The sequence below is a fragment of the Petaurus breviceps genome, unplaced genomic scaffold (genome assembly GCF_028583685.1).
Source record: "Petaurus breviceps papuanus isolate PSGF00001 unplaced genomic scaffold, PetGlider_PUasm1.0 90556, whole genome shotgun sequence".
In the NCBI taxonomy this organism is placed as follows: Eukaryota; Metazoa; Chordata; class Mammalia; order Diprotodontia; family Petauridae; genus Petaurus; species Petaurus breviceps.
The window spans coordinates 59387-74812 of NW_027187273.1; the positions used below are offsets into that span (position 1 = coordinate 59387).

The window sequence follows — 15426 nt, forward strand, 5'->3', positions numbered from 1 at the left end:
TGATATGGAACCTGCTGGAAAGTACAGAGGTGGGGATCAGAGTGGGAAGGTGGGAGCAAGGGTGATGATGAGGGTGAGCCAGGAAAGAGAAGGGAAGCGCTATAAGGTGGGATCATCAGAATCTCCATGGAGCCGTTTTCTGAACCAATAATATGCCGCAGAAGTGTATAATTTCATACACAACCCCCTTTTATTCTTCCTCATATGTAGAAATATTTATTGATGTTTATTAAGTTCATGGTAAAAAATATAAAACCCAAACAAAAAAAGCATAACTTTCTAAAGCTACTTACCCTCATGCCAGCAGATTAAAAATGTGTTCTGGTGTTTCATGGGTGTGACAAACACAAAACATTGGGTTAGATTACTATTAACCATAGGTTTCATTGAGTCTTTGATAGCTCAAATACCAGACCTTTACCTGCTTGGATATCCTTGTTTGTGGGTCCTTTTAGACTCAGGAGCAGAGGAAGAGCAAAGAAAGACAACTGAAGTTAGAGATGGACATGAGAAGTGGGGCTGAGGCCAGATGGAGAGAGAAGGGGAGGGCAGGGGAGTAGGTGTAGCAACAGAAAGCCCAGAGAATTCCATACTCTCCAGATCTATAGTGATCCATTCAATGCAACAAGATAGCATAACATAGAGGCAGCACCAGCCCTGGAGTCAGGAGGACCTGAGTTCAAATTTGACCTCAGACACTTGACGCTTACTAGCTGTGTGACCTTGGGCAAGTCATTTAACCCCAATTGGCTTGCCTTCCCTGCTAGAGAGAGAGAGAGAGAGAATCACAAAATGGAAAAAGAGAAAGCCTCAAAGCCAGGAAGAGCTGGGCTCCAGTCCCAACTATGACATTTAGTGACTGTGGGACTCTGAGTAAGTCGTTTAACTTCTAGGGACTTAAGGCAATTCTCTAAGACTGTACGTTGATGAGAAGATGCCAATCCACATTGGTAGAGAGTGTTTCCTCATCTGGAAGTTCCCTATGCCAATAAAATTAGAAGCCTGGTCCCTATCTCCTGGTACCCATAGCCCTTGCCTCACAGGATTATGTGGGTCAAATGACATACTGTATGTAAAGTGCTTTGCAAACATGGAAGTGCTATAGAAAGACCAAGAGAACGTAAGCTCCTCAAGTGCAGGGATGTCTTTGTATCCCCTGCACCCAGCACCATGCTTGGCACATAGTAGGTGCTTCATAAATTCTTGTTGATTGATTGGTTGAGTGATGCCCAAGGGAATACAAAGGCATAGAGGACATCACCTTGATCCTTAAGGGATTTACGGTGTGAGTGAACAGTTAAGATATTCACATGTGGAAGAGTTTGATAACAATGTGAGACAATATGTGACCATGTGCTGCATTCTATGGTTCTGGCAATAAGCATCCTAGCGGCTTTGTGATATTAAAGATTATTGCGGATTGTAGCTTCAGGGAAGGGTTCATGGAGGATGTGGGCTTTCTAAATGACTTGAAAGGGTGAGTAGAATCTGGATTCCCCAAGGAACTTGGTTATTAAGATACTATACAGTATTTGTAATAAGGGTGCCTTGAAGACAGTGCACAGATTTATGTCAGTGGCAGCCAAATCAGTTGATTCCCAGATGAGCTGAAACATCTGGACAGTCTTAACCTTTAGCCCATTTCCCACAGCACCAGAACAGAGTTGGGGCAGAGAAGCTTCAGCTGAAGGAGAATGAACGTCTGAGGCTGATTGTCGGATCACAGAAGGCAAAGGAAGAAACCAGTCAGCTCCAAAAGGTGTGAAAGAAGCTTAGGTGGTAGGCCCTGGCCTCAATCCTACCTTAGGAAACATTCTGAAGCCAAATCTTTGTCCATAGGACTGCATCTGACGATTGGAAACACCCCTCAACTCTAAGTTTCACTATTATTTAGAAACCACGTACTCTATCCCTTCCCTGCTTCTATCTCCTTTTGACCCTTTCCCTACTTGTTAGTCCAGAGGAAGCATGGAGTCAAGGACAGGGGAGAGGACTCCAGCCAGTCACCCTTTGTTTATGTAAGGAAGCATCTGTGACAACAAGGGTGGGTGGTGGAGGGAGACCAAAACAGGGTCTTCTCTTGGAAAGAGGTTTGGAGTAAGAGTTGGGGGGGGGCCTGAGTTCTAGTTCCAGTTCTGCCACAGTAGATAGAGGACCCACTAGGCAAACCATTTCACCTTTCTTGTTCTTCGTATGAAATGTTCTCAAGCCATCACTATTTTGGACTTGAAAGGTTAGGTCTTTGTAATAATACAGACAAGGGCTAGTATGACATTTATATTCACTCCACCTGTGAAAGGGAGAGTTGGCTCAGGTAAGAAATAGTGTGAAGAAGAGAATAGCTTCCTATCCCTCCACCAACTTCCATTTGCACGATGAATGATGTACTTACTGTAAATTAATCTCATTTGTGAATTGCAGAAGCTTCCCCACCCTTCCCCCAACTTTTTTTTTTTTAAAGCAATAGGGGTTAAGTAACTTGCTCAAGGTTACACGGCCAGTTATTTCTGGGTGTGGTGCTGAGTATCTGAGCCCGGATTTGATCCAGGTCATCCCGACACTGGAGCCAGTGCTCTTACTCGCTGAGCCACCTGGCCGCCCCTCCTTCCCCCAACTTATACTTCACAGTGTTTAGCCTTTGGTGGGAGGTGCTCTCTGGATAATAATAGTTATGATTATTGTATATAATATATTATATGTTGCTATATTATAAATACACATTATATTGTATAACATATATAATGATAAATATGGTGTTGTTATATGGTAAATATAAATAATGTTATGTAATCATTATTTCTTACATAATAGTAATTTATACATTCCAAAACACTTTGAAATCCATTATAATACTTGACCCACATAACCCTAGGAGGGAGGGATCATCCCCATTTTAGAGATGAGGAAACTGAGTCTTAGACAAATAAACTGATCTGTCTAAGTACACACCCTGGACCTCAAGACCACAATCATGCTTTTCAGCACCAAGGTCAGTGCCTTTACCACTGTAGTCATTTGACCTGAATTGCTGACCTGATTGTAGTTCAGTCCCATTAGGGCCCAGTGGTCTTGCCCACTTATTAGTAACATCTGTGTCTCCGTTATGTGCGTAGGAACATGTGGCTGACCTAGAGAAAGAAGAGAACAGGAAGAACCAAACCTCCCAAACTACCAAGAAACGTGATTCAATCTATGACCCTGTCAATGATACTGAAATGGTTGAGAAAGTATTTGGCTTCCTCCCAGTGATCATAGGTGGGCAGAAAGGTCAGGCACCAGAGGGATTTGAGGTAAGTTCATTCCATTCAATCTAACAAGTCTTTATTGAATATCCGTTCTCCACACAGCCTTCTTCTAGTTGTAGTAAAGACACAAGAGAAGACATCATTCCTGCCTTCAAGGAACTTACTGTCCACTTGAAAAGCCAAGACTAGCACACACACAACAGCAACAACAACTAAAGTCTAGTGCAAAGTATTAAGTAACAAAGGGAAGAAGGAGACATTGTTGAAGTGCAATTAGGACTATTACAGCTACTAGCACTAAGTGCTATTAGGATATTAGGGGAGATGCAAGAAAAAGGGAAGAAGGGGAATCCAGAGAGCAACAAAATGTGTGAATAATTCATTTGAGGAATATGTTGCAGGAAGGATAGGAATAATTTAGACCTCTCCTGTCTACCATAGACCATTTGTTCAACAAAAACAAATGAGACGTAGGGAGAGCTGCAGAGAGGACTGAGAGAAGTGAGGGAGGGTCGTTCTCAGATATGTCAGGTAGAAGGGAGATACAGGAAAGGAGAATTCCACAAGGGATGCACACCGTCGTTGCTCAGTCCCTCCTTCTTGAATGATAGTCTGACTTTGAAGCTATCTGGCTGTCTTTCTCTGACTGTTCCCACCAGGATCTGGAAACACCTACTCAGAAGCTGACTGAGGTAGACTTGGACACCGTCCCCATGTCAGCAGAGCCTGAGGAAGACACGGATGACCTGGATAAGTATACGTTCCCCAAATTTGCTGCTACCTACTTCCAGAAGGCTGCTACCTACAAACACGTTCGCCGGCCCCTCCAACACCCACTGCTCTACCATGAGGAGGATGAAGACTGCAAGGTACCTTGTTCCCAGACTTCGTCTTCCTCGGGGTAGCTGAGGCCACATCCTCTCCCCTTCCTGATACAGAGGAGGGATAGCATGGTTCTTAGAGTCAAAGAAAGAAGTGGGAACGAGAGAGAGAAGGCTGTGAGGAGCAGCCCTGGGGTCCCCACGGCCCTGGTCCAGTCTCTGACGGGGGCCAACAAGACCTAATGTCGTCTGTCTCTGAGGCATCTGTTCTCTTTGTTGTTACTCGCTCTCCTGGAGGACTAGAATGGCACAGTCTCCTTCATGCTAATTTCTTAGGCCTCCAAAGCAGGTCCAGATACACTGCCTTGGTGGGTGGTGGGAGGAAATGGGAAACAGAAAAAAACATCATGATAGGTATCCTATTCCCTTAATGATCCCAGTTCTTGAGCAACCCCCAGATAAATGAGATGGAGGAGTCAAAAGAAGTCCTCTGGGTTCTAACCAGCCCAGAACTATGTGTCTATATGTGCGACCACAGCATAGCGGGGAGGCGTAGTGCCTGGCACAGAGTAGGTATTTAATATGGTTGTCTGTCTACATGTGTTGGGTGGCCACATGTATGCCTACACGGATGTTTGTTCATGAGTCTGTACATGTATGTGTGCATGTCCTAGAGGTAGAAAGGGTCTGTTCATGAGGTGAATCATTCTCGTTTCTGTTTCTCTGTCTTCTCTTCCCTAGGCTGCTCTTGCTGTATGGAAGATCATCCTGCGATTCATGGGTGAATTCCCTGAGCCACAACTGTTCGCCAAGAACAGCAACCCCCAGGTCACATCGGTAACAAGACAACTCCAAGACACTCTGGGTAAGAAGAACAATGCCCGCTTTCTGACGGACAGCGTTCCAGAGAAGGTGAGGAAGGAAGAAACTGGGCCCACACTCACTAAAGGCAGGAAACTGGCACTTCCGATCACCCTCACCCCATCGAACGTTGATCCCTGATGACCAAGGAATAAAGTGCAAATGATTTATTATTATTAAGAATGCCTTGCACCAACTCTACTATGTTTTAATTATTTAAAAAAAATTTTTTAAATTAATTTGTTTCCTTTTAGTTTACAGGATTCAATTCCACTATTCCTTGAGTTTCACATTTTGTCCCCCTCCCTCCTCTCCCCCCCATGGCAGCATATAGTCAAGTATAGGATCTGTAAATACTTTCACATTTTACATTAGTCAGGTTATAAAGACAGATTGTATCAGATGGAATGTAAAGAGGACATAAAACAAAATAAGAAAAGGAAAAAGATCAGGTATTTTGCTTCCACCTGGATATAAACTCAGTTCTTTCTAGCTCTTTCTCTGGATGCACATGTTTCTCTCCATCATGAGTCTTTTGGGATTGACTTATATCACTGCATTGCTGAGAAGTGTCCAGTCTATCAAAGTTGGTCATCACACATACGTTGTGTCTGTAATTGTGTACAAATTTCTCCTGGTTCTACTCTTCTCACTCAGCATCAGTGTGTATAAGCCTCTCCAGGCAAATATGAAGACCATTTGCTCCTTGTTTCTTATAACACAATATCTACTATGTTTTAAAAGGAAAGCAGTGGCCAGATTAGTCATGGCTGGTTGCCCAATGGTTATGATCCATGCCATGATCATAAGGTTGTTGATTTAGAGATGAAGGGACCTCAGAGGTCACTGAGTACAATTCCCTCTTTATACAGATGGGGCAGCTAAGTGGTTAGATGGATAGAGCCCTGGACCTGGAGTCAGAAAGACCTGAGTTCAAATCTGGCCTTAGACACTTACGAACTGTGTGACCCTAAGAAAGTCATTTAACCTCCATTTGCCTCAGTTTCTTCATCTGTAAAATGGTGATAATAATAGTACCTACTCCACAGAGTTGTGATGATTAAATTATATTAATATTGTAAAATGTTTAGTAGAGTGCCTGAAACATAATTAGCTTTATATAAATGTTAGCCAATATTATTACAGAAGAGGAAACTAAGGCCTATAAAGACCAAGTGCCTAAAGTCACACAGGTAGTAAATATGTAGCTAAGTTGAGATTGATCCCCATTAAGTCTAGAACCATATATAGGGTGTCCCAAAAGTCTTAGTGAAGATTTAAGCTCTACTAGCTTTTGGCACACTGTACTTTAGGGCATTGACTCAACAGGGGATGCTTTAGTCCTGGCCAGAAGTCTTCCCTAATTGCTTACATTTTTCATGCCCCTTAACTATTTCTGGCATTCCATGAAACCAGAATTCTTGCACAGGTCCCTGATTTCCGCATTCCAATTAATTTACACAAGTCAAAACTCTATTCTACAGCCATCAACTGGTCCCTGACTCTGACCACAAACTGACCTTTTAACTCTGGCTATGACTAATTCCCAATCGCAGCCACCAAATGGTCACAGACTGGCTTCCTGACCCTGGCAGTGACAAATGTGTATGCTTGCTGATTAGGGGTACAAAGTGTGTGTGGATGACTCAGTAACAACCCTGGTTCTCACTGATGAGGACCTGACTCATAGTGCTCATCCTCTTGTAGAGTAGATGAGAGAAAAGCCAGAAATAAGTCCTGACTCCTGGGCTTGAGTCATATGACCATCAGCACAAAGCAGACTTTGCAGGGCACTGGCACCCACTGTGCTCTTATTCTGGCCTTAAAAACTGGGTCATACTCCATCAAAGAGAGAGCCAACACAAGCAGCTCTGATTTAGGAGTTTGAGAGAGATGAGGAAATTTAGGAGCCCTTAGTTCCTACAAAGGGCTCCTGAATTTCCTCACTATGTCCAGAATATGATTGAATAGGGAGGCATCTCCCTCTAAATAGAATAGGGAGGCATCAGAGGATTAGAGGTCACAATGAGTATATGCAACAGGTCTAGTAGATAGGAGGGAGAGAAAGAAATGGAAGGTGAAGCAGTTGTGTTCATAGTGAAGGGAGCTCTGAGTTCAAGATCTTGAGCATGGAGAATTTTCAAGTGATGACGAGGTTCAAGGCATGTCCACAGTGGAAGTGGAGGTGAAGATAATTGGTGGTGACAAACTCTTCACTTCAATATTTGATCGACTATTAGCACAAATGTTGAATTTGTGGGAGATGTAGTAGAGAGTCTTCATCAGGTGGAGATGATTGCACCTTCTCATCTGTTTAACCTTTGTGATCAACAGTAATTATTTGTGAGATGACTGATCATTGTTAGGAAACCAGTTTGTTACTGTGAGATATATATATATTTATGTGTATGTGCATGTATGTATATACACAGAGATATATACATATACATGTATGTGTGTGGTGTGTGCACATGTGTGTATGTGTATATGTATCTGTTTGAAGATGTGCTAAGAAATCAGTCTATGACCAGACTAGCAGATGCAATAAAGTGCCATACTGTGCTGTACTATACTGTACCATACTTTACCATACCTTACCATGCCATGCCATATAATACAAGAAAACACACCTAATGCCCCCTATCTGAAGAATACTGTGATAGGTGCTAGGAGAAATACAGAGTTTAGAAAAATCATGAATCCTGCCCTCTTGGGGCTTACAGTCTAGTAAAAGTAATTGCTTTACATAATAACCAGTTCTACATGAAGTCCAAAGGTCTAAGGGGAACTGGTTATTACTGAAGGGTAGGGGAGCATGAGATCAGAAAGACTTTCTGGAAGAATTGGCATTTTCATTGGGTTTTAAAAGATGTAAAGAATACAAATGAAGAGGTACAGTCTGCAGCAATGACAGAGAGAAAGCTAAATCGATCCAGCCTGTTGTCGTTGTAACTTTATATTGCCCAACAAGTTTCACAAGCTCTGGGACTGACACGCTGGTTCTTTCCACGCGATCAGGGATTTCCTTTCCCTTTCCCCACTATCTTTCCCCCTCCCAAACCCATGTACCTCTTTCACCCTTGGGCTTCCTTCATTTTTCTCTTGTTCAGAATTCCACTTGGAGGAATAAGGGCAGCAGAGACATTTCCTCCATGAAGCTGAAACGTTCATCCAGACTGACAGGAGAGGTAAGGGACACAAGATGTGGCTGTTCTCCATTCTGAGACTTCCTTGCAATCAGAGATGTCCTCCCTGGGGCACTAGTGGGCAGTGTGGGTGTATTGGAAAGAACGTGAGAGTAGACCTGCATTCTGGTTCTGCTTCAGTCATTGATCTGCTCTGTGATTTGGGGTAATTCACTGGGCCTCAGTTTCCTCATCTGTAAGATAGGGATGCTTCTGTTTAATGAAGAAGGGGTAGAATAATTTCAAGATGCTTTGAATTCAATTTACATTATTTTGTATGTTGTTCTACCCTTCTCTACTCATCTAATTCCTTTTCCTGAATCCCCAAAAGAAAGAAGAATCCAATTATATCTTCTGAGTAATAGGTCTTCGACACCAAACGTTTCAGAGAAGAGACCAGAGGATGGGGTAAAAATAATATGTGAGACAGAATAGAAAAAAAAATCACGGATACAAGTCATATAGATTAAGGAGATGAAAAGACTTGAGATCCACAAAGAGAATTTTGGACTTTGTGGAAAATTCACAGGGAGACTTGGAAGGGATATTCTATTCCATTTAATAAATATTTATTGAAGCCTTACTATGTGTCCAAATCTGAGCCGAGCACTGTAAGACCTACAGATAAATGTAAAACACAATCCCTGCTCTCAAAGTTTTTAGAGTTCAGTAGAGAAAACAAGACTATTGTGTACAGTTGAAAATAACAATGTCAGGTAGTATATGATGGATGCCCAATGGGGATCAAGAGAAGGTTAAAAAGAGCTCAAAGAAAAGAGACTACTATGGTCTGGAGTAATAACAAAAACTCATATGTAGATAGTGCTTTCTGGATACAAATTTGGTTTTGATGCATTGTCTCATTTGTGTTCAGGAGAGTCTTCATGGAAATACTAGACTTGAGCTGGGCTTGGAGGATGGTGGTGTTCATGAGAACAAACCCCACAATCTGAAATAGTTTTAGATAGAAATTTATTAGGGCATTTGGGGGAAAGGGAGAGAGAGAAAGAGACAGAGAGAGAAACAGAGATACAGAGAGAGAGAGAGACAGAGAGAGAGAGACAGAGAGACAGAGACAGAAAGACACAGAGACAGAGAGACAAACAGACAGACAGACAGAGAGATTGAGACCCAGATCCCCCCTCGTCAAGTCTTTGAGAGTTTACGTTATAAAGACTTTAGTCAAGGTTTAAGGACGTTTGCCTGACTGGCCTCACATAAGCAGTACGTAGTTTCCAAGAGAAGGACATTTTGAGATATATATCAGCAGGTAAAATCTATTTATTTTGGGGGACCCAAAACAAAAGCTTTGAGTGGACCCAAAATAGACACTGGGTAGGATCTAAGCATTCTTTACAACCATCTACCTCCCTGGAGCATCTCTGAGGTCAGCCTGACCTTCTATAGTAAACTTTTTGGGTTAGACAAATTTTAGCCATGTGAACCTATGATAAATAATAACCCACAAGGGACAGGATTTGAATAATAATTTATAAATAATAATGAGAGGTAGCTTGGTGTAATGGATAGAATTTTGGAATCTAATGCTCTGGGTGTACATTCTAGTCCAATCACTTATTTTTTTATATTTTGTTTTAATCAACCAAAGTCTGGCTTCTTACCCTCTCCCCACCTTGAAAAACAAAATACATACGTGTATAAATAACATATACATGTAGATTAGTAAAATACACGTGTGTGTGTGTGTATGTGTGTGTGTGTAGGGGCAGCTAGGTGGCACAGTGGATAGAATTCTGGTCCTAGAGTCAGGAGGACTCATCTTCCTGAGTTCAAATCTGACCTCAGACATTAGCTGTGTGGCAAATCACTTAACCTGGTTTGCCTCAGTTTCCTCATCTGTAAAATGAGCTGGAGAAGGAAATGGCAAACCACTTCAATATCTTTGCCAAGAAAACCCCAAATGGAGTGACAAAAAGTCAAACACAACTAAAACAAAATATATGTATATGCATATTCAATCAAAACTTAAAACAAATTTCCATATTGGCTGTATAAAAAAAATTGCCTCATGCTGCATTTTGAATCTTTTACCTCTCTCAGCAGGTGGGTTGTATGTTTCATCATTAGTCCTCTGGTCCTATGGCTAGTCATTATACTGATTCAGCCCAATAGTATTTCATCATATTTATATACAGTAATTTGTTCATCTATTTCCCAATTTATGGGCACTGCCCAATATTTCCATTCTTTACCATCTCAAAAAGAGCTATAAATATTTTTATGCATTCTTAGAACTTGTTTTGCTTAGGACTAATCCTTCCCTTAATCTACCTTCTCTCTAATTCTCCTTGCCTCTTTTCTTTCCTACTTTTCTGCTGAGTGCAATATGTTTCTCTACCCAGTCCGTGTATGTATGTATTCTTCCTTCTTTTAACCATTTTGATGAGAGGGAGGTTCAAGCGTCAGCCACCTCCCTGCATCCCATGTTCTTGTTTGTATATGTCTATTTGCACACCCTGATCATGTGAAATAATTGTCCCTAGTAATCCTTCCCTTCTCTCCCACCCCATGTATTCCTTTCCCCCTTTCTTTCCATTTTCTTCTTAAGATAATATATAATAGAACCACTCCCAGGCTTTGTCTAATTGTACTACCTCTGTGACCCTTACTGACAATAAAGTTCAGAGGGTACATATGTATCATCTCCTATATTTGAATATAAGTGGTTTATCCTTGTTAAGTCCTTTACCATTGTTCATTCATGTTTTTATGTTTCTCTTTTCTCTTGTGTTTGAACATCAGAGTATCTGTGCAACTTTGCTATTTTCATCAGGATTGCTGTATCCCAAGATCTCTATTCCTGTGTAGTGGTGACTGCTAAAATGTGTGTGATTCCGACTGACTCCTTGGTACTTGAATTCTTTCTTTCTGGCTGCTTGCAGTACTTCTTTGACAGAAAACTCTGGATTTTAGCTATGATCTTCCTGAGAATTTTAAGATTTCTTGAAATAGGAGATCTAGGCTCTTTTTTTTTTTGATCACTGCATTCACATAATGCAATGACTTAATTTTTTTCTCTGTGATCTGTTTTTGAGGTCAACCTTGTTAGCTGAAATATCTTACATTTTCTTATATACATTCAGTATTTGAACTTTGTTTTAATATTTATTATCATGGAGTCATTGACTTCTATTTGTTTATTCTGATTTTTAGAAATAAAAATTTCTAAAATTTTGTTGTTTGTCAAAGTTTTGTACATCTTCAGCCAAACTGTTAATTCCCTTTCCAATACCTTCTTCCATAGCTCTCATTTCTTTTCCAATTTTTTTTCCTCAAGTGCTCTCATGTTTTTGAAGAAATAACCTTATCACTTATTAGCTGTATCATCTCAGGCAAGTGACCTCCCTTCTCTGACTCTCATTTTTTCTCGTAAAACGAAAGGGTTGAACTAGATGATCTCTGATGTTTCTTCTAGTTTTTCAGATTTCTATGATTTAATCATAAGATTTTAGAGGGAAGGGGGGAGAGAGGAAAGGAGGAAGGAAAAAGGAAAGAAAGGAAGAGGTAGAAGAGGAAGGGAAGGAGAAGGGAAGGGAAGAAGGAAAGAAGAAAAAAGAAGGAACAAAAAAGGAGAGGGAACAAAGAGAGAGAAGAGGGGAGGGAGGAAGGGAAGGAAAAAAAAGAAAGAAAGGAAGAAAGAATAAAAAAGAGGGAAAAGGAATGAGCATGGGGCTGAGGTGGAATGTGACATAAAGATCAGTGAATAATGAGCAGCAAACATGGCTGAAGCTATGGGGGCAAGTCAGGGAGAATCGAAAGATAAAGTTAGCAGGGGTGGATGGGTTCCAGACTGTAGAGGGTCTGCACATACTCAGGGACTATATACCAGTCAGGAACCTTTCCAGCTGAGGCAGGGGAAAGCAGGACCACCCCTACCTGGAATCCTCATTTAGACAGACAAGTCCCATGCTGACTTTAGAAACTGAGAGGATCAGATGGGTCTGGGGAGTCTTTGTAGAGACCCGGTCCCCTCAGATTTTTAACCCTACCTAGTTTCCCTGGGAGCTGGGGATTTTGTGTATTTGCTCTCCCTTCCCAGATGTACACAACAGAACAACTTTCCCTCTACTCTCCCTAAGTCCAAATGTATTTCCCTTCTCAATTAAAAAAATCCTCATCCCCGTGGCTCTCTGCACACAGCAATTTTGTTCTGCAGAGATAATTCTCCAGAAGAGGCTTCCTCTCATGCTTCTCCCCCCTTTTCCCACTTTCTACTCTCACCCTGCGTCTTAGGTGACAAACAAGCTGAGCAGTGGAGAGGAAGCCTTCGAGGAAGAAAGTCCTATCACAGAACGACCTATGTCCAACCTGGAAAAGGTACACTTCATCATCAGAAATGGCATCCACCAGCCCAACCTCAGGTTAGTGATTTTCAGTTCTGTCTCCTCAGCTCTATCAGATGCCTTTCTCCATTGCCAGCCCTAACACCATCCTCCTGCCACCTCCCACCCTATAGCTTCTATCCTTACTCTAGCTAACCTTCAAGGGGGCCACCTCCAGTTGTCCTGATCTGTATCTTACCGCTGGATCCAGATGGCTCCAGAGGAGAAAGTGAGGCTGGTAACTTTGTACAGCCCTCCCTCACTTAAATACAGTTCACTTGCATGTCATGGCATCACCTCCTTGATGTCATGGTCCTGTTGGATAACAAAGAGTAAATAACAAGACCTAAGCTTCCGAGGTGTGCTGGGACCAGCTTGTACTGCTTGAGAGAGTGGAGAGTGAAATGTTCAGAGAGCATTTAAGCCTCAGAAATAAGCAAACTACAAACCAGTGCTCAATGCATTATTTGTTGATTTCGAGACTAAAGAAAGTCATAGAGAAAATGTTAATAATGCAGATGAAGCTTCAAAGTATATTGTGGGTGGATTTTGTTTGCAGAGAGTTGCTTGTTAAACATTTGTGAGCATACCTCCATCTACCTTCCTCTAGCCCTGGAACACAGACTGGAGCAGTTTCCCTGGTTCCCTGATATTTAAATATAGCTCATACTTCTTCACAACAAATATGTCTATATTTGCTTTAAGCAATCTGATATGTGGAAAAAAAATCCCATTTTTTAGGCAGGTAGGTGACTAGAGCACTGAACTAAGAGTCAGGAAGAGATGAATTTCAATCTTGCCTCAAGCACCTGCTAATTGTGTAGCCCTGAGCAAGTTACATCCTCTCTCAGCCTCAATTATCTCAACTATAAAATAGAGATAATTAAATCACCTACCATATAGGGTTGTTGTGAGGTTGAAATGAAAATAGCTTATACAAAGCACTTTGCAAGCCTGAGAGTGCTATATAAGCACAAGCTCTGGCTGTTGTTTTCCAGAACAGATGACTTAAGGGGTGGTTATCACGGAAGGGTTCTTCACTTTAGGGAAGGAGTCACAGTTTGGTCTCTTAAAATAACTAACTTCTATGAAATAACTAATTTTTACATATACCCTCTGATATAGACATATATATACATACATATATATATATATATATTTCTATTCTCTTCAACTCTTTTCATACTGAGAAAAGTATCATCAGTTACAATTATTGTTTTTCCATGTAGGAATGTTAATAGTTCAACTTTGTTAAGTTCCTTATGATTTCTTTTCCCTGTTTACCTTCTCATGCTTCTCTTGCTTCTTGTATCTGAATGTCAAATTTTCTATTCAGCTCTGGTTTTTTCATCAAGAATGCTTGAAAGTCCTCTATTCCACTGAATGACCATATTTTCCCCTGAAACGTGATACTCAGTTTTGCTGGGTAGGTGATTCTTGGTTTTAATCCCAGCTCCTTTGCCCTCCGGAATATCATATTCCAAGCCCTTCGATCCCTCAGTGTAGAAGCTGCCCGATCCTGAGTTATCCTGATTGTGTTTCCACAATATTCAAATTGTTTCTTCCTGGCTGCTTGTAATATTCTCTCCCTGATCTGGGAATTTCAGAACCTGGCTATAATATTCCTAGGAGTTTTCTTTTGGGGATCTTTTTCAGGGGGTGATCGGTGGATTCTTTCAACCTTTATTTTGCCCTCTGGTTCTAATACATCAGGGAAGTTTTCCTTGAGAATTTCTTGGAGGATGATTTCTAGGTTCTTTCTTTGATCATCGTTTCAGGTAGTCCGATAATTTTCAAATTATCTCTCCTGGATCTATTTTCCAGGTCAGTGGTTTTTCCAATGAGATATTTCACATTGCCTTCTATTCTTTCATTTGTTTGGATCTGTTTAACAGCATCTTGATTTCTCATAAAGTCATTAGCCTCCATTTGCTCTAATCTAATTCTGAAGGAATAATTCTCCTCAGTGAGCTTTTGAGATTTCTTTTTCCATCTGGCAAATTCGGCTTTTTAAGGCATTCTTCTCCTCATTGACTTTTTGAGCCTCTTTTGCCGTTTGAGTTAGTCTATTTTTTAAGGTGTTATTTTCCTCAGTCAGGCTATTGACTCTCCTTTCATAATTTTCTTGCATCATTCTCATTTCTCTTCCCAATTTTTCCTCCACTTCTCTTATCTGCTTCTTAAGGTCCCCTATGGCCTGTAACCAGCTCGTATTTTCCTTTGAAGCTTTTGGTGCAGGAGTTCTGACTTCACTGTCTTCCTCCTGTTCCATGCTTTACTCCTTTTTGTCCCCAAAATAGGATTCTAATGTTGGACTCTTCTGTTTGCTTTGCTTCTTTTGCCTGGTCATGTTGCCACTCAATTACTTGACTTTTGGGCTTTTTGCCACAGTAGGACTCTGCCACCAGACAGGGGAGTTTTCGTCCCAAATGCTGGGGTTTTCTCAGCTGCCGGAGGTATTAGTTGGGTGCCCTCTCTGAGGTCTCCACATGCTCTGGCAAGCTGGTCACACACCCCAGGACCTCCACTCTAGACTGCAATCCAGATCCAAGCAGGTTAAAGCAAGAGCGATTACCCCTCAGACTGGTGCTTGGTCCCCCTACACTCTGCAGGCCAGGAGCTGAAGCTGCAACGTGGTGGCAGCTGCACTGCAGCCCTCAGTGGCTTCTCACCCCAGGGGCAAAAGCTGACACACTCCCAACTACTGGGTCCCAAAGTCCACACTGCACTGACCTCTCATTTATCCTTAGCATCTATGTGTTGATAATTCTGGATCACCACAACTGCTGGTGATCTGGAGTCCCTCTGGCAGGCTGCTGGTCATGCCACCCTGGGGCTAAAGCCTCAGCCTGGGGCTGGGCTCGACTCCCAGAGTGCTGCTGTGCTGGCTGATTCCTGCCCACCTGCCGGGCTGTCGTCAGCGGTATCTTAGCTTCTCTTTGTCATTTTGTGGGTTCTGTAGCTCCAAAGT

The 15426-nt window shown here is 41.8% G+C and overlaps 1 protein-coding gene across 1 annotated transcript in view; it reads left to right on the plus strand.

Annotated features, from left to right (window-relative positions):
* MYO7B (myosin VIIB) overlaps nucleotides 1-15426 on the plus strand; it is a gene marked incomplete at its 5' end in the record, with an annotated part of 127210 nt that overhangs the window by 58701 nt on the left and 53083 nt on the right. Inside the window, 6 exons of the mRNA XM_069063371.1 lie at nucleotides 1652-1759; nucleotides 3114-3290; nucleotides 3905-4114; nucleotides 4808-4978; nucleotides 8038-8115; nucleotides 12367-12494. Coding sequence (XP_068919472.1) covers nucleotides 1652-1759; nucleotides 3114-3290; nucleotides 3905-4114; nucleotides 4808-4978; nucleotides 8038-8115; nucleotides 12367-12494 — 872 coding nt within the window. The remainder of the gene's footprint in view (nucleotides 1-1651; nucleotides 1760-3113; nucleotides 3291-3904; nucleotides 4115-4807; nucleotides 4979-8037; nucleotides 8116-12366; nucleotides 12495-15426) is intronic.